Source organism: Sycon ciliatum, chromosome 8 (assembly GCF_964019385.1).
Source record: "Sycon ciliatum chromosome 8, ocSycCili1.1, whole genome shotgun sequence".
Lineage (NCBI taxonomy): Eukaryota > Metazoa > Porifera > Calcarea > Leucosolenida > Sycettidae > Sycon > Sycon ciliatum.
The window spans coordinates 30175116-30195441 of NC_088650.1; the positions used below are offsets into that span (position 1 = coordinate 30175116).

Genomic DNA, 20326 nt, shown 5'->3' on the forward strand with positions numbered 1-20326 from the left:
TACTAGATCTTCGGACAAGGCACTACGCTGTTTGAAGCCTGAAGTGAAGGTCGCCACCAACCTCGTCATGACCTAGCCTGGGCAACGGGAGCGGAGTGAGGATTCGAGCTAGCTCGGGAGAGTTTGCCCTGCACTGCGTGCCTTCTAAACACCATCGAATCTGCGCTGCCCTAGCTCGGCTGGTAATGTCTGCTTATATGTCGTATGAAACACAGACCCGTTTCGGGTTGATCCCGTCAAAACAAGTGGCGTCGCGGTCGAACTTTGATTGACAGAACGACAGAATTTAGAAAGACCTTTCCCACTACATGTACAGTACTACAATGTAGCAGTCGCCAGTGAGTGAGTTGAGAGTACTGAACAAAGACTGCACACGAAGCGACGTTGTGCACAACCAGGATCAACTGCTGAACTAGGAGGCGATCTACGCATTCGTCAAGCAGCATTCCACACCTTTCCCCTCCCTGTCGCTGTGTCGGTGGAGCATTCCTCTTCGCGAGGCTGGGGAGCGCCGACCTAGCCCCAATCTCACATCACAAGCGTCCGCTCCTTCCCGTCCAGCGTGCGCGCAACACTCCACAGGTCTTTCGAAAGATTACGAATGACCAAGATACTCGATAGTGACTCTCCTCGAAATGTCGATCTTCTCCACACACTCAGCTGAACGTTCACCAGCACATCAGCTGAGTACTAGTATGCACGTATCGCAGAACATTTTACCGAATGGTGGATTGTAGATCTACAACTACAAGCGCTGCAATATCGTGATTCCATCTAGACAAGGGTGATGCGTCCAGCGAGCGGCGAAGGTACGCTGGTCGTCGCAACAACATCAACAACAAGCTGAACGGAGAACACGAGTACGCAGGACACAATACACATCCATCGAGAACCGCTACAACACGCCAAGCCCAAATCTTACGTACAATCAGGCATCATAGAAAAATCTAACACGAACAAGTAATAGTTAGCTGTGATGCTGTGGCGGTCGTGGCCACCTTCCTTCCGCATAGCATGCGCGCAGCCAGCGGAGGTTTGAAGAACAACTCTGACAACTCGACTTGCTCAAGCAATTGGCGAGATTGGCGAGACACGCTTATCCCTCTGCAGCGTCTCAAACTCTGTACCGTGAAAGGAAGCGTCACCATATTTCCCCATACTCAAGTCAAAAACAATCTCCCAAACTAAACGAACATTGTTACTTGCGCAGCGCATTTCCCACACGTACTCCGCCGCGGTCAGCCACGAACACATCAATCACTTTCCCTTACCCTGGACCATAACGGGCGATGATTTGGCCATTTCGCCTTCTCGTTTCGTTCTCCTGTTCGGCGGAGAAGCAGCTTCAGCTCACTCAGTTTAATTAATTCCCCGTTCGTCGCCCAGACGCATGCACACTGTCGTGAGAACAAGCGCCGTGCGCGTGGAGGGAAACAGTCGCAGAAGCGCGCTGTTGACACGAAACGCCAAGATTGACCTACATGCAGATCTACAGACAGTACAGTCGGTTCAGTACTCAGTCGATCTAACATGAACACGGCAGAGATCAACAACGCTGCACTGCACTCCTAGTTTATGCAGTAGTACTAGTAGTACTAGTAGAGTGAAACACGAAAGAATGTGCACGCACGGCGTCCAAGGCAAGAGTACTAAAAAATATTATGAGCGCAAGCAGGCCTGGAGCGATAGATAGACTTCGATGCACTACTGACTGACTCCTGTACTCCGTGTTGAGCGATAGGTAGATAGCTCTAGCGCAGTCTGATCCGTCGTGCTCACACAAGTACTCAGCACACAGTCAGTCACACAGTCACAGACCACAGAACGCAGAAGGACTTAGGTAGCCTGGGGTAGTATGATTGTAGTTAGAGAACCAGGTGCACGTAGCGAGGACCTGGGTGAGTGTGTATGCAGAGCTAGAGACGGACTATCGAATCTACGACTCGACTACAAACATAACAGTTTACGTCTACCAGGTCTACCATGGTCTACGTGAGTCACATGCAGAGTGCAGGTCGATCGCGGTTCGCGGAGTGGATCAAATCAAGATTATTGCGCTCGAGCGTTGTCGACATGTCCGTGCCGTGTGACAAAGGTGACATGAATCATTTTCATTTCGACTTCGAGATCTACATTTACGTGTACAATGACTTACGTAGTCGATAGTGCTAGCTGCATGTTGATATCCGCCACTTGCATCAGGCGGGTTGCGGACGAGCTAAAAAAGTCCAACGACGTAGCTTTTCATAGTTTCATGAGTTTCACGTTTTCAGGTGATAACGGCTTTCTTATTGATACACTGAGCGAGTCCGTACCCAGAACTGGCGTGTTGACATCCATGAACCCACACCCGCACACAGAGTCTGCTCTGAGCACTGAGGTCACTGAAGAATGAAGTGGGTGAGCACAACGCGAAGTCCAGTGTGCCGCTCTATGCGTTGCAGAGATGGCGCTTCACCCTTGCACTTTTTGTGCAGCTCCCACAACAGAACAAGAAACACAAGTCCAATGACAAGTCCCATGAAAGCTGTGAACCCGTCAATCAGGTTCCCGTCGTGTCTTGCCGGCCGCACATATGTGTACAATGTCAATGATTGTATTCGATTCATGCGTCGAGGCTGCCTGATCAGCTGAGTCGTGTGCATGCCTGGCGCATGTGCTCTACCCCGGCCCAGGCCCATGACGGACCACTGCATGTAGATCTACGGGTCGGGTCGTTGTCTGCATGCACGCGATCCGGTACCCGGTAGTACCCACTCGCTCAGGGGTAGATCTTATGAATATGGCCACACGGCACACGTACACAGCACTCAGCAGTAACCATGGTAACTGAGTTGCCAGTGCAGCAGGCCAGCCTCACATATAATAATTATAAACATTCAAAAGTCACAGCTGTACAGGCCAGGGCCAGTCAAGTACAGCCTAGTAACCAATGGTAACAGTTGGGTCAGTACAGACTCAGTGAGTGTTCTTGTTGTTGTTGTTGTCGTCGTCGTCGTCGTTGTTGTTGTTGTCGTCGTCGTCGTCGTCGTTGTTGTTGTTGTTGTCTTTTTTTGAATTCGCAAAACCAAAGGGACAGAACTGCCCAGTTACAGTACTGACAAGGGAGCGAATGATCAGCGTAATAGTAACACTATGCGACAAAATATCTAGGGGCAAGGTGAGACAGAAGGAGGGTTGGTACAACACTAGCACAGAGAGGGCTCAGAGGGGAGCACGAGAGCGAAGGAGTGGACAGCAGGGAGTAGATCTACTCCCTGGTGGACAGCCAACCGAGTGTCATGCATATCTACATCGTGGATTGGTAGATCTCTGTACCTGCTGTAGATCTACCACCTACCGCCGGTCCGGGGGAGGTAGGCCTTGACGGATTATGCTAATATTTTCGTGAAATTATGCTTTTCGCATTGCTGAAAAAATGGCAGAATTATGCTATTTTTATGCTAAAAGTTATCATATTATGCCGCATTATGCTCACATATGCTGCTAATGCATACTGGTTCTGTGCAAAATAACAGGGGAATTTTTTTGTAGAGGGCGTTGTACTGTAGTAGCAAAAGTTCAACGGGGTCAACGCACCGTCCGACCTAGCTACGACCATCACTGATTGTAGTGGACTGGACATGTTATCAAGGGAGTCGTAAACCTACAACTTCCTAGTGCATCTACTTGTACTTGTACTTGTAGAACATGTACAGCTGTATGGAATTTGATGCGAACAGGCGGATTATTCCAATTTATGCGATTCGTATGCAATTTGCCTCGAATTATGCGATTATTCGATTTTGGTAGGAATTATGCGAAAAATTATGCTAGCATAATCCGTCAAGGCCTAGGGGGAGGGGGGGGGCCCTAGGGTCCGGCGGATTCTGCCGGCAGAAAAATTGGCAGAATTCGGTACTTTTTCTGGTAAGTTTCATGCATGTTTGGTATATGGATAAAAAAATGGAGCAGAATTCGAGGAATTGCCCGCCATAAGGTTTGTATGGTTCACTGCTTTTCGAGCAGAATCTGCTACCTTTTCGAGCAGAATCCGCCGGTCCCTAGCCCCCCCCCCCCCCCCCGTGCCTCTTGAAAAGTGTATAAAAACATTAGACCCCTTCAGCGATGCTCCACCACTGCCACTACCAGGGCAGTGTAGCCTTACTACATAATAGTAGTCCCGATTATCCCATCATAGACAGAACTAGTAGTATGTGGCTTTTCTTCAGTCGTCCCCTTGCCTTTGCACTTGGCCACGCGGATCGTTTGACCTTTTCACTTTGTCTGTTCAGTCTTCATGGTCTTTGACACTAACTTGACTGAAATAATAATTATAAGTCTTTACTCCGCACGTGAGGTCGAGTGCATGGCTATACTCGTGCCCAGTCAGGAGTGAAGTCACAAAACCCAGGAACAATCAAATTTAAAACTACTAGTACTACAGTACTTTACGTTATTTTCATGTACTTTCAGGTATAGCGTTTCACTTGTCCACTTGTCTTGAACTGCCCGATATCACGTATGGACATAACGCTTGTTGAGGCGACCCTACGCTCATGATTTCGGACGAAATGTCAGAGTTCCGACCCATCCGTGTTTTTATCATTTGCATGAGTGCAAGAATACACCACCCGGCACCCCCATGTCCTCTGGATGAGAGCAATCGCAGTGTGAACTACATCTATCACACACACAATAATAACATGCTGCCTTGGCAGCTCTCCATTCGTGAATGAGGTGTTCCGCTGGCAAGGGACAACAAATCACAAGCGAGAGAAGTAGGGTGTTGAGCAGGGGGCCACGTGCACGCACTCAAGATAGATAACTACTTCTCCGAACCCCACTCATTACATTAGCGTTGATAGTCAGACCCAGGACTGGAGCTAGTGATTAGTGGGAGAGGTGCATGACGGCCGAGTACCAAGCCGTGCAGGGATTTATTGTTTAGACACGTTTTTGTCACTGGATCCTCCACCGGGACAAGATGGGAGCATTCGTATGGTGGAGGTTACTGCAGCGATGTGCAAGACCGGTCGGCTAGAGACGTTGGAAGTCATCGTATGGAGTAGGACTGCACTACTAATAATAGTACATGTAGATCTACATGTAGTATGATCTTGACACGAAACGAAAAACATTCAGAATCAAATCAAGCGCAGGAAAACAGCAGCCGAACGACGCATGTGTCTAGATGCTTCGAGGCCATTTATGATTCACATCACCGCTGACCGGTGAGAGCCGAGCTAAATCTGGCTGCAGATGGAGAATGCGCGACTCACAACCCGCCACGATGGCACTGAGACTGATCGAGCGCAAAGTGGCCCACTACACAAACCTTCAGAATTCTTCGTCGGCCAATCTGCACGGCGTAGAATCAAAAGGGGTTGGGAAGAAAGTGTCCAGAGGTCACCGGTGACACCGTTACAAAGCGAGTGGAGGTCAGTGAGCAGCACAGCAACAAGGCATGCAGTAGATGTCCTGGTAGAGGCTTGGTGGAACACTCCAGGAATGGATTCTTGTCCCACACTGTTTCACTTTATACAAAGTAAAATTAGTCACAGGTAGAATCTACATAATTGTAGATCTACTATCCTGACCTCAGTCAGTGGTTCAGATTTCAGTGGGTGGCCGAAGGTGGTAGTACTACTGAAGTAATAATTATTATTTATGTGTGCGTGCGCCGCTGGATCGCAGGGACACAAAGACCGTGAAGACCAGGCCGAGTAGTAATACCAGTGCAGTATGTGTAGGAGAATGCCTGCTGCGCGCATGCGGGGATGCGCGCTGGAGTTTGACCCCGTGACCCCTCGCTCAGCTCTTCACAGCAGGGTTCAGACGCGGTGTGACCCTGGCAAGTGGCAGGGGGTAGGCGGTAGGCACGTTCCGTAGACCGCAGATCTCCATCTCTTTGCACTGCACTTACATGTATAACGACGTACACAAACTGTGACAAAGGCAGAAGAGAACAGAGACAGCCGGCTAGGTCATTGTTGTAACGCAGCACATAGCAAAGCTAAGGCAATCCTCAGACAACTGAGCTTTGCTATGTGCATGAAACGCAGCGTTATAACAATGACCTAGCCGGCTGTCTCTGTTCTCTTCTGCCTTTGTGGTAATGCTCCATCCTTGTGGTGTTGATCACTCTAGGCAATCTGGGAACTCTCGACGTACATGTAGGTAACGTGACTAAGTCGTGTCATGTATAATACTAATAGACATGTACGATTATGACATAGTCTCGGTAAAGCCCCTAATGACCTTTCCACTACCATGGAGTTTAGGAACCGATAACATCATGCAGTCTGCACAAGATCCATCCGCCCGAGTGCAACATGATTGTACAATGTCAATGTATTTCCTAACCGATTATCCATCAAAAATATTTAGACTAGGACAAACGGCACGAGCAAGAACTACCAGGGCCATCTGTGCGGATTGAATAATGTCGCACTGGCTAGATCTATCATCTAGTATTATTCTACAGGGTTATGGGTTATCGATTAAAAATTTGTCTTTCATTTGAGTAACTTCAACCCACATTGCCATTGGAACCAAGATTGGCAAGAACAACCATGCCTGGATTCCCATTCATTTCTACATGGACGAAGCCAATGCCATGCCCTAAATCATGAATCTACGCCTTCATGTTTCTGACTGTGTATGCATTCTGTCGACATGCCCTTGATTTAATCGCCCATGCTGTATCAAGTCTGTCGCAGCGCGGTCGTCCACCGGGGGGGGGGGGGGGGGGGGGGAGGGTACCCTGTCCATCGATGAAACGAGGTTTAGGGCACGTGGAAACAGATATGATGTAGATCTGTACTGTACCTGCAATGATCATGACTTGTGCGGTCCTGTGCTGGCTGGTTTCTGACACAACACTGTCACAACCCGTCACAACCCGTCACAACCCGTCACATCCCTGCAGGACCGGAGTGGAACTAGGTGGCATTCTTTACGGAGTGGTTCTCACCAGCCGGTTCACTAGAATCTAGAAGACATTTGAGTCGATTTGTATGACTGACTGACTGACTGACTGCCTGACTGGACGATGGCTTTCACGTGAATGTCGTTCTTGCCGTACAGCATGCTAGCACCGCAATGAAACGCGTCAATGACTGAAAAAGGTTTCTCTTGGGAACTACATCATTGTAATGTATTAAAGGTCGTTGTCTGTGCACAAATGAATTCCAGTCTTCAGGTCATCCCTTCAGGCACATCTAGCGTTTTCCCGTGGGGATAAGTCAAGATATGGATGCCTGCACTAGGGGGTCCGACGGTGATAGAACTTAGAACTTCGGCCTGGGTGCTCCAAAATGTCAGGTCCTCTCCATAGTGCAGCAGACACTCCATTAAATTTGTCTGCTCCCACGATGATCACTGAGTCTGCATATCTACTGTCTGGCTAGGCCTAGTTGTGGTAGATCTACTAGTGCTTAAATCTCTGGTAGTGTGGAGTGGAGGGTCTTCGCAAAAATGATACAGAACCTCAACAAATTCGGCGCAAATCCATATTGTTCAAATGAAGTCAATCAGACTTCGATTCATTCAGGTACGCCCTTCTTTCACAATCTAACAAGCAGCCATAACGGTAAACTAACTTCTCTGGATTCAACAGAGTCAACAGACAAACAATAGAATGATGGGAGAATGCAGATTGCTGGCACCGTCCCAGTTCTTTCCTGGAATGCTGGATCATGGACAACGTTCATACGATTCCGTCACCACGTTCTAGATCAATAACATCGCTGAACCGTGCACGGGTCGGTGCAGTTTTTGAAGTACAGCAGACTTGCAGTCCGTTCTTGACACGCACCAACGGAAGAGTGGACTCGTGGTGCCACTGTCCACTCAACGGCGTCTCTGAACGCAGTTCTTGTATTGTTGTGCAAAGAGGACACAGACGAGAATGATTACGTCCAGCACTACAAGATGATTTTCCGTGTACTGTTGTGACTTGTTTCGTGACTTACATGCAGCTAGTGTCACAGTACTGCAGTGGAATTTAGAAACAGTAGGAGCATGCAAAGCAGCCGGACCAGCGTGCTCAGAATGAAGTGAGGAGTGTGCGACAGTGCTCACTCAGTACAAGACGCACCAAAGAACACCCTGGCCCGAGTAGGGGCAGTAGGAAGCAGGAGAGGGAACAGACACACAACTAACTTCACAAGCGACACTGCCAGACTCACGTCACAAAGGGAATTCCGGACCACTGCACTTCACACAGGTAACAGAGGTAACGGGTGACAAGGCACCTGATCCCTACTTGAGCCACAGTTGAGGTGTTGTTCCATGACCCCCAGGCCAAGTATCCAACACTCTTCACATAAAATCTCGTTACTGCTCATCAAGAGCACCATACATAACGCACCACAATGGATATGGGGCTCATAGTTGATAACCGATCCGTCACAAACTCACATAACCAGGCATGATGACAAGTGGCTCTTTTGACCGTGGTGCTGATCTACATAACATGCCCACACTGAAACAGTCGACTCTAGTGAGCCTCTAGCTCTCTGGTAACATACTGTACAACTACCACTCAGCGAGACCTTTGCTACTAAACAGCAGAATCCCAATCTCAACGGTAAGTTCAAGGGCTTGAATAGGTCCCCAGGGTAGTTCACAGGCGTGCAGAGCGTTCCCCAAATATTTGTGCGATGCACGCTCGTAAACTCTCTCGCTTCTCATGGCCATTCCGACCAGTCGAAAAACAACACCGGATACAGTATCCCTGTACAAAGTCAGTTTACCACGAGATATACTGCTAAACAATCATGTTATTTTAGCTGTACTAAAATGCATGTCGGTGCCAGGGGCCTGACAGGTTTCAGGTGTAATGTCATTCGCTGGCTCAACTACAATATTGTCACCTGGATACTAAACCGCAGGTTTGGATCTTTAGACTATCATCAAACAGAAATGACATGGATCTTCTACACGTGGCTTTTTCTTGTGGTAAATATCATCCATCACCATGCACCATGAATACAAGTATGGACTATTTAGTAGATATGGGCAGGCTGAAGTGTGGCTGGTGGGAAGTCATTCTGTCTTCAGCAGGAGATTACAATTCACCTGATATTTGAACACCCTACCCAAGCAGCACCCAGGAAACCACTGTCAAGCTGCATGATTGCATTATGTACACCGTGGTTAGGTACATGTAGCTATATATTGTAGGTATCAATCTGGAACCTAGTCCTCTGAGGGGGAGGGGGGTCCACCCTGGAGGCAAGACCGGGCATTCTACCCTGGAAATTGGAAACTGATAAAAATCCTGCACAGCACTGATCTGAATATGCGTAGGATTTGATGAACCTGAAAATTCCCTGTCTACGCTGCAAATTGGTTAAAGCTAGAAGTGAATGTATGTCCCTTGGAGGTTCATACATATATTGTAGGAACATGGGTATGATTTGTACATAGCGTTAATACGGCAAGGAAAGCTACACACTCTTGACTTTCTTCAGTCTCTGAGGGGGACATCAGGACAGGCACCAATGACAGTAGTGTACTTGAATATTATGACTTCTCACTGTTTCCATGAAACAACTGCAAGATTCATTGTACAGTGTCAGTGAATGCCATCCGCATTTAGTTAAGTTTTGTCCAGTTTGTGACATGATAAATACAGCTGGCAAGATATCCCAGGATCGCAGAAGTATATGGTTCATAACATTTCGTAGGTACCCTTGAGTGGAGCAGTTCAGTCACTCTCCAAGTCCCCTCTTCATGACCTGAATGACTTTTTTTAATGTACTCGTAAAGTAAATCATGGCCCAGCAAGCTCATCACACCCATCCTTCACTGCCAAGTAACCTTAGTTACTAGTAGTTGCAATCCCACTTGCTGCCTGTTCCAACAGCTACTGCCACTACTAGTACTACACCCTGGCCTAATCTCAATACAATGATAGTATGCTACCAAGGGTATGCAGCCATTGCTGTTTGCTGCATTCCTGTGGGCCCCTTGCCAGCAACATAACTGCAACTGCAAGTCATATGAGAATAGGGCATGGTGCATCTATCCTATCTCTAGTTGGAGAGAGTGTGAACTCAATGTAACTATCTGGGCATCTGATAGAAGACGTTGTATTGGCACCTCATAATGCAAAGATGTATTCTCAGGGCAGCAGGCTCAGCTAAAGCGATGACCAGGGCACATGGTTTACAGAGCGTCTGATATGATGACCAACGACGTTACGTATCCCTTGGAACTCACTGCCTGAAGCTCGCGTTTGGCGGACAGATGAAAAAGCGTAAAGGCTTCAAACCTCCGGAGCTGCTGTCAGCGCTCACTTTCCGTAAAACCGTCGCCCCTGGCAAACTACTGTGGGAATATAATATTTAGACAATACATGTACGACCATGTTCTACAGCAGGTCTGTCAACGTTGAACTCAGGGAGCGTAGTTTCTGGAGAGCTGCTTTGCCAAGAATGTGACTTCCTTATTGCCCTGTGTGACAGCTCTTCAACTGCTCAGGCCAACGAGTATACAGTAGTATACTATGTAATCTACTAGCTGCTTCAACCACTTGGGGATAATTAGCCAGCCACACATCAGGGTGCCAAAAGCGAAATAATCTGATTGCTCTCTCTCAATTTGTCATGCTGATCCACAAAAGCAGCATATTGTGAATAGCCTGAGCGCATTAATACCTCACCAAGTCTTACCAACCAGAGGGTGCACAATGCAGGAATCCTCTTCTGTGTCAAGCGGATCATGACACTTTATTAGTGCGGTAATACTACTACTACTGAGGTTGAATTTTCTACCCAAATGCCATGTGGGCCTTTGTCTCTCTTTCAACTTCGGCTACTATTTCGAGCTTGAATTACACCGTCTTGTTCAGCATTGTGGAGTGTTGAAACCGGAGTTTTGAGTTTTGCCGGCCCTGCCAACCCACGAAGGTCCATATACGGATTTGTAAGTTTCATGGAGATCACTCATCCAGTGTAGTTTATAGCAAGGACTTCGGTATGTCAAGACTTACCGGTGACTGGCTCTGCTTCACCTGCTGCATCTCCATTAGCATGCTGTTCCTCTGCGTCTCCGTTCTGTCCTGTGGCTGCATCTCCATTGGCATGCTCCTCTCCTCCATCACCTATTAGGTAGCAAAGTGAAGAATGCCATTGATACACACTTCCAACGAATACCAAGAGAGAACAATACACTGGAACTGAAGAGAATGACAGCCACAAGCATTCAGTGGGCTTGCATGGACCACTGGATCAGTTGTATATCATGATATACCCGTAGTAGACCATGTTTTGAGAATAACTGCAGATGATAACAAGGCGGAGGGCACACTGTCTCTGTTGAGAACAGTGTACCTGCGTGACTACAACCATCATCAACCTCGGACCTTTACCATTGGAATCAGTGCATTTTTCGCTACAAGTTGTGAAGTTTTCATTTTAGGGTGAACTTCCCCTTTGTCCGTAGATAGATCATTACCATTTGCAACCGCTGGTGCTGCCTCTGCTGCTGGCTGCTCCTGTCCTCCCTTGATCAGCTCGATCACATCACCTGCGTCCTGAACGCCGGCATCTCCAGCCTGGGGCTGCTCCGCAACGGGCTGTACAGTGTGGGTAGGAGAAGGGACACACGCAAACATACACACATTCACAGTATGTACTGTTGGCATACAATGTACATGTAACAGAGCTCGAGTAACCACGGGAGAAGACGCATACTAGTAATATTAGTTGCATCAGACATATAAACAGACAAACACATAGACAGACAGAAAGACAGCCAGCCAGACAGACAGACAGCCTACAGACAGCCAGCCAGCCAGCCAGACAGACAGACAGACAGACAGACAGACAGACAGACAGACAGACAGACAGAACGACAGAACGACAGACATGCACACGCATACACACAGATGGAGAGAGGCGGAGCGAGGCGGAGAGAAATGGAAAGAGAAAGAGGATCGGGGAGGAGCCGTAATTTCGCTTACTATACTACTCTCTAGTATACTGGAGTACATAACCGGGCACACTACAGTAGTAGTACGTTTCAGGGGTCATTGCTACTACAATACTAATAGTAAACACGTTTGTCAAGGGTCCTTCTCCTGCAAAGCGGCTACAAGTGGAGTCTATCAATCCTGGACAGATATCTTGGCTCAGTAAGTAGTGCACTGTACCATCACCAGTACAGCGTCTCTGCCAAAGAAAGTAAAAACTGCTGCAGTCTCCATGTCGCCCTCTGGCAACCCCACAGTTGGATGTGTCAAATTCGCCGCTTCTGCGCCCGCCCCTTTCACAGTGCCCACTGCACTGGCAGTCTGAGGTCACTGCTGCATGCTGCCAGCAGTCGAAAGTAGTCATTGGCTAGTGGTTGGTTGGATGATCAAGTCAGAGCTCTTGAGTGTGCAAGCTGCCATGTGGTGCATGGTGCGTAGTGGTCATGGCTGGTCATAGGCCTTTGCGGATAATGATAACAAAAAATTGCAGACTCTACTCGAAAAGAATTTTCAGGACCAAACAAAGCTGTTGGCAGGCGAGTCCTAGAATTCTGCTCCTCTCCATAGACTCATCTACACTGTATGTACTCCTATATATTCACACTCTTCAGATCTTCCATGTGCCCATCATGCATGAGACACAAGAGCAAGAAAACCTGTCAGATAATTATTAATTTATTATAAGTGTTTCCGCATTTGTGATTGATCTCCCGTTCATTGATAAAATTATAAGTGTTCCAATGATTTAGAATCGTTCACTTCTGTGGAACACGGCTCAATCTGACAGCGCAAGGTAGAAGATATGGATGTGTGACTGCGTGTCGCCAGACAACAAACAGATCAAAAGTGCGATTGTTTTCCACCATTATCGCTAGGCATAGTTCTTCTTGTGCTGACTGTACAAAGTATTAAATAGGGGCTTCAGAGTTCCATGCATGTTTTTGTGCCACGGTGCACGGTATCAACGTTTGTAGATGGACAGTCGTTACAGCTAGCTAGGCACAGTACAACTACATGTAGTGTATGTACCTGATGTACATGGACATGTAGAAGTGCCCGAGCGTCGTTTGTTGTGTCACCCAAAACAAGCACTCCAAAAGAGATGTCAACATCACCAAACATACAATGATACATGACGAGTACATCATTGTGCTCTGGCGATTATGAGAGCTCAGAGGGAGAATCCACAGCACCATGACCCAGCTAGCTGTAGTAGGTTTTGTAAATATGTAGACCAGGAAAGACTTTCGCCGGAGAACATCATGCATGTACCTGACAATCATTGCATTGTGTAAAGTAACAGTTACTCAGTAGTTGCAATCATTGTTCATGGGAAACAGTTCACAACATTCAGGCCTGTACGTGTATGCGTTCTTTTCCCTACCATTTTATAACAGCTTGACCAGTGAGTTCATTGACAGACTTCAAAGTAACCAGTGAGTTCAAACTGCCCTTGCACATGTAGTCTGTGGTAGATGCTCGTAACTGCCTAACACCTCAGAACATAACGAGCTCAAGATCTCATAATAATTAGTCATATCAAGCCTGAATGACAAAACACATGATAGAGAGCAGACTTCCGGTCAAAACTGCGTTTCGTGTAGATACGCGGCAAGCGTGAACAGAGTACAATGCAGGATTAGGTCCAGAGTGGATAGCCTTCCCCGGCAGTGGTGATAACGGCCACCCCAGCCCAGGCCAGGCGAGAGACACAACCATGGAGTCGTTGCCAGCTACCAGAAGCCCGATAGCCATCAACCATCTGTGCCACATTCCGCTATTCGCAGGCCACAAACCTCAGGAAATATGCGAATCCCCAAACGCACACGATATCGATTGACCAACGTACAACCCCACAGCCCAACAGTCCGACTCCCAGCATGTCACCACGCTGCGTGCGACAGGTAGCACGGATCTTCTCGGAATGCAACTGTTTCAGTACGCTTCGCCTAACGCTTTCGCAAATGACCTCCCTCAGCATACCATTGCACTAAACGGCCTATTGATTTGATAGAGGAGATAGCGACTATGGAATGCGACATCACGATGATTATAATTATTGCCGGGCATCTTCATTTTCCCACCGAATGTGTAGCGTTCCTATCTACTCCTGACACTGCAGAGAATACTACTAATACTAGTACAATGCACTCTACGCCGGTCAGTGCCGCGGACACTACCCTTGATCAGTGGAGGTCTACAGTCTACAGTGTGCAAATGGCTATTGACTATTCTACTGCCGAGATTGGACGGAACAACGCACCCATTTTCCGGACAGCAAGACTAGATAAGAACTATTGCATGGCAGCAGCGCCAGCCACACCGTGGCTAGCGCTCGTGTCTCCTGGACATTCCGAAGAGCATTTTCATGTAGATCAGAAGTCGTGTCGATAATGGACTGTCATCATCAGTGCCAGTGGTGTACTTCTACTCCATCGGATAGGACTCTAGTTTACCGTCACATAGTTCTGGAAGGAGTAACATAACTTCGTTGCACTACTACCCACAGTCAATCCGATTCACCAGCCGCATACCATGGCCTCAACCATGCCACTTTGGAGAGTACTTGTAAGAAAAGGCCCCTTGCATTCTTGCATTCCAGCAGGGCTAGAGAGGCACTTGAAGCTAAGTCACAGTAAGTGATTCGCTCCATTGCCCTTCGTCAATTATTTGACCGGTTCAGGGTGGCTGATCAGCCCGAAGTCTGCAGGAAGGTTTCACCTGCACAGATAGGAGGCCTTCAGCAAGAAAGAGACTCAGAGACTTGCGTACAATCATGTTTCTCTACTGTCTGTAGTCGTGTCTGTACTGCAGTGCAGTAAATCCCTGCAAAGCTTTTACAGTCTCTCCAACGACAGTGGTTCTAACTTCTATGTTCAACAGAATACGAGCCGTATTCTGCTGCCTGTCTCTTTGAGTGAGTACGTTTTTAGGCTGCGAGTGCATCCCCACAGCAGAAAGGCAAACACTGCCACTACCAATAGCACCATTCACCAGGCGTCATATCCGGCGCCGTTCAACCACAAGGCATTTCCAATCTGATTTATAAAGCCGCCATGTACATGTAAAATTTGACCTTGTACTTCTCAGGCCAAAGCCAGGAAAGCCTCCGAAGTCCGAGCCAGGACTAGACCAACTGCCAACTCACTGACATGTTGAGAAAGGGGCTGGGAAAGCTTCGAACACAGACACTTCGTGTTAAAGAGTCGGACATGACGAGGCCGAGGGATAGTCAAAAATGCGCGGAGCAAGTCCGCCAGGGTTACACGATCACCAATTTTCGCGCCTCTGGTTACCCTGACAGCTAGTTAGAGAAAGAAGACAAGGCATCGGGTATGTAGCAAAGATCCTTGATCGATTCAAACAAAATCCCACTTGTCCTACACTGGAAAATCCACTAGTGGATCTACTACGCTACACTACAAAGACCCCGGCCCCGTGCCAGGGTCAGTCGATCGATCAGTCGATCGAAGGAAAAAAATAGGTTCGCTGGAGCGTTTTCAAGTGTGACAGGCATTCGCCGCTTTAGCTCAGCGTGACAGGCTGATAAGAAAACACGGAGAGTAACGCGGTGTAGAGTTTCTCTGGCAACCTTCTGACAACATCACGAAACGCCAAAGGTGATCCCGTCACTCAGCGTGTCAATCCCCCGTCGTCAAAACAAGATGGAGAACAAAGTTTAACGCGCGGTACAGGGCCAACATGAGAATCATTTTACCACTGCAGCCTCACGCACGTACCGAGTGCCGGAAGAGACCGAAACTGCTCACACTCACGCTACTACAGTACTAGTACGTCCAGGACCAACTTTAGTGCTTCCCAAAATCTGGCACAACCTGGAGCTCAATTATCATGTAAATGTTTCAAGGTCTCCAACGGAGGTTCAACATCACGGCCGATCGTCGTGTTTTCTACAGCAACCGGGCGATGACGCGACAAGGAACATTACTTTCGAAGACAAGGTCTAGCCTAGAATGATGTGTGTAAAATGATAATATTGCCGGTGGTGATAGCTGGTGCTTCCTGACCAGTTCAGTCTAAACCCATGCTGGACAAATTGTAGTTCAAGATGTCCACCCTTATCTACACGACCATGATGAGTAGTACAGCGTCAGGAGATCACGGCGTTCGGTTCGGTTGCGTCGGAGACCCTGCACAGGTGCGCGTGGAGTACAGTCAACTTCGCTTATAACGACACTCGGCGGGGCATCAGAAAAGTGCCCTTATTCACGAAGTGTCGTTATATCCGAAGTCTCATTGTATGTGTCACAGTTGGATGGTACTTTGCTCTGGGCATGAAAATTATGTCGTTATTCGCGAATTGTCGTTATATCCGAAGTCGTTATTGGCGAAGTTGACTGTATGGGAAAGTCATGATAGCATACGGCACACAATTATGACCCTTGGCTCCCTCTCTACGGTATCACTTCACCTCACTTCAGGGCCAATTACAGGCCTGCATCCAGTGCAGGACACGACTGTAGCTCTGCTCGTGAAGCCTGAAGGTCAGAGACTGAGAGAGATCCACATCACCAGGACATGTATGAGACTGAGAGAGATCCACATCACCAGGACATGTATGTGTATCCGTAGATGGAGCTTGTGAACAACTCGTACTCATCGACTACAGCAATGATCTGTTTGTTTCGGCATACGAGCTGTCTTCAACAGCTCGGCGCGCTATCAAAAGATATCAAGTGAAGAAACGTTCACGAATCGTGCATGCGTGTCTGACAGTGCATGTGAAAAGGTCGTAACTGACGAGGCGCAACACGCTCCATGCAGAGGAGAAAGTTCCAAGCAAACACAGAGGGAGACATTAGCCGACCTCTATCCCGAAGTAAAAGGAGCAAACATGTCTCTACTCCAGCCAGGCTCAGTACAGCATGAACGCACATTTAAAACTATGGAAGGCATAATGAAGTCTAGCGCTCAAGGGGATGAAGCGAGGGAGGTATTTGCTCAGGAATGCTCACGCCTGCTGCAGCCTGCAGTGCATAACTTCGGCGGAGATTGCAATCCTTGTATCCAGCCTGAGCGGAACGGTCGAGCGCTCCCTGACCTGCTCTAGCCAGTTACCAACTGGCACCTGTACGCGGAGGCGGCAGTGTCCTAAATAACACACTATTTCCAGCATCAGACTGATATATATTATCTTCGTCACACGCAAACGCGCGCAAATACGCACACCCACTACCAAAGGCAAAAGCATTTTTCCCATTAAAATCCGAGAGAAACGTCTACCATCGCCGTCATTGAACACACAATACCCACGATAGATGCTTTGTCCAGCTCCAACTCATACTGGAGCTCCACATCTCGTTCTAAAATCATGTACTACAGGAGTAGAAACATACACAAATTGAGTCTTCGTGTGCAAGCAATGGACCTTTTTCCGCTGATGATGTAGGTACGAATCAGCCAGCGTTCACATACAAGAATGGCATTATGATACCCAGTAGGTGGAGAATGATCAGGCGACGCGCAAAACGGGTAAAACCGGGGACCCTTTCACTAATAACATAGCGCAGACAGTGACAGTCTGCACAGTTTCAGAGCATGGGGTTCCTTACCTCCGGGGCGGGCATGGCTCACGAAAACAACTTCGTCCTTGTAGTGGTAGAGAAAGAGAGTGAGAGACACGCTCAGCAAGCGATCTGCTCCTCCGATCAAGGATCTCACGGGATCTGTAGGGTAAACCGTCGCACCTTCAACACGTTGCAACGGGAAGGGAAACTAACCGCAAGGGACTTCTTCCTGCTTACACTTGCAGTTGCTGTCGTCGCTACTACTGTCCACGCTGTGTGGAGTTGGATGAAGGACGGTGCGGCGATATCACGCTCTCGACAAAAGTGCCACACTTTCTCCTCTTGCTTGGCTGAAATGAACTGGACTGGATTGGAGAAGCGCGGTACACCTACTGGAGTACTGCCTCTGATCTGTCTGCTCTTCAACGGCATCTACTACCACATGCACACTCCACAGTATCAGCTAGGCCGGCCAGCTCTACCTGCTTCAAGCGTGCTCTCAAGTCAGAGGACTGCGATGCATGTACGCCAGGCAGTAGCTGCGAGTCCTGCATGCAATGCACGCCACTCTAAAAATGACTCTACTCTATCAGTATCATTCTAGTCTCTCGCCTAATATTATGTCCGTCTGCCGATCACGCTCACATCAGTCACACTCACAGTATCTTGTCACGGATCTTAGGCGCTAGGTTGCCAACACAACACACGCTATGGTCTACGGTATACGCTCTGCATGCAGCCATATGTAGCAGCAAATAAACCGTATGCTTTCTCGCTAGCTGGTCCAGAGTATTACTATTATGTATAGCCGTTGCCGGAATCAGCACCGTGTTTCGCTAGGAGAAGGGGTGCATACCTTCTTCCTTTGATTTTGTACACGACCCAGTGCTACCAGTACCGCCTCCTCAACCCACTACATTTTTTCTTCTTTTTTTTCTCTCTACAGCTGTACTATCACCTGATCTCTGCGCCGGATACCAACAGTGAACAGTGAACAGTAATGAGTTTGTCACTACCAGTACCAGTGTCAGTACCAGTGTCAGTGATCTTCGTCTTCGATCGTCATCATCGCCACCTATCGATCCACCGCCGGAGATTCTAGTGTGCGTTCACCTGTGCTAAAATTGGATACGTAATCTACCATGCATGTGCAATCGTGCAAGTCTTCATCTGGACCTTATTCATTGAGTTATTCCTTAGCCTAGGCTAGTTTAGCCTAACTTTAGGCTTTAGCCTCAGTTAGGATCTGTGATGCTAATACTCTACTACAGTAAGTACAAGGTCTACTTCATCATACTACATGGCATACCTGCCAAGTATCCAGATTTTTTCGGGATTATCCCGCAATTTTGGATGAACTCCCGCGATCACGAAATTCCTGTCGATTATCCCGAAATTCACTGTACAAGAAACAAGCTTGATTTTGTACTTGGAGCACTTCAAATGACTTGTCACAGGCCAGTCCTTACCGCCATATCCTGCAGTACCAGTGGATCTCCTAGTGCTCCTTCCATGAGCAGTCTCTGAAAAACCTCCGTTTTTGAGTCTTGAACATGTGTGAGTGTGATCCGATGATCACCACCAATCATCTATTATTAATTTTAATGTTGGTGCTATCAAAAGTTGAAAAAGGATTTTTTTGGTAAAAATATGACATATCCCGAAAACCCAAGGCAAATCCAGGGATTTTGCCATGGCGATCCAGAAAAAGCACTCTCAGTACTTGGCAGGTATGACATGGTCGTACGCACAAAAGGTCCCGTGGAATGTGTCTCTAACTCCCAGTTTCTTGATCATCAATCATCAGGAGACTGATTCTAAAAGAATGTTCATTGACATAATCATTGGACTCAGCTGAGTCAGCTCAGGCTATCCCATACTAGTACTAGTCTCATACTGAGAGAAAGTGATACCCCTTGACACCTGGTGGGGAAGTCATGAATACTATTGTTAAATGCATGTGTGATGTACATGTACAATCATCATCATCATCAGTCATGCAGTACTAAGTTACTAGTAGTAGTCAGCGACTCAGCGCGAGGCATAGTGCAAGCCAGGAAGGATCACCCTCTGAATCTGAGGACCATTTTCTAGTTTTCGAACATGATTGATGTACAAGATTGTATATTCATGGTGGCCAAAGCTTAGCTGCCCACTGTGCCCAGGCGCTATGCCTACTGCCTTGTTTCGTTGGTTATGCCAACGTATGCCAACCGTCTCCGTTCCGTACCGTGCAGGTACAGTACGTAACATGTAATGATTATGTCACAGACTTTGTGCATGGCTTCCGTTCTGTCAAGTGTCATGACGATACCAGTTAGAGTCAAGTGTTTCTGGTGCACTGCATTGATAAGGCCTTAAGGCCAGGGTCGTTACTGGCGCAACCTACTTCGAAGTAGACTTTACCCAGAGTAGCTCTAGTACTAGACTAACCTAACATAGTGCTATCTCTCTCTCCCTCTCTCTCTCTCTCTCTCTCTCTCTCTCTCTCTCTCTCTCTCTCTCTCTCTCTCTCTCTCTCTCTCTCTCTCTCCCTCTCTCTCTCTCTCTCTCTCTCTCTCTCTCTCTCTCTCTCTCTCTCTCTCTCTCTCTCTCTCTCTCTCTCTCTCTCTCTCTCTCTCTCTCTCTCTCTCTCTCTCTCTCTCTCTCTCTCTCTCTCTCTCTCTCTCTCTCTCTCTCTCTCTCTCTCTCTCTCTCTCTCTCTCTCTCTCTCTCTCTCTCTCTCTCTCTCTCTCTCTCTCTCTCTCTCTCTCTCTCTCTCTAGGCTCTCTCTCTCTCTCAGGCTCTCTCTCTCTCTCTCTCTCTCTCTCTCTCTCTCTCTCTCTCTCTCTCTCTC

At 47.8% G+C, this 20326-nt stretch overlaps 1 protein-coding gene across 2 annotated transcripts in view; it reads right to left on the bottom strand.

Annotated features, from left to right (window-relative positions):
• The window catches only part of LOC135822674 (liprin-beta-1-like), a 32479-nt gene extending 14556 nt beyond the window's left edge, over positions 1 to 17923 (bottom strand). Inside the window, exons 1-3 of one of the 2 annotated variants that reach the window (XM_065335486.1) lie at positions 17536 to 17923; positions 11446 to 11566; positions 10982 to 11092 (exon numbers count right to left, since the gene is read on the bottom strand). In XM_065335486.1, coding sequence (XP_065191558.1) covers positions 10982 to 11092; positions 11446 to 11566; positions 17536 to 17550 — 247 coding nt within the window. In that variant the 5' untranslated portion in view covers positions 17551 to 17923. Of the gene's footprint in view, positions 1 to 1271; positions 1609 to 10981; positions 11093 to 11445; positions 11567 to 17535 lie in introns of those variants that run through there. The other variant, XM_065335487.1, reaches the window with a different exon arrangement.
• Between the last annotated feature and the right edge of the window lie 2403 nt (positions 17924 to 20326).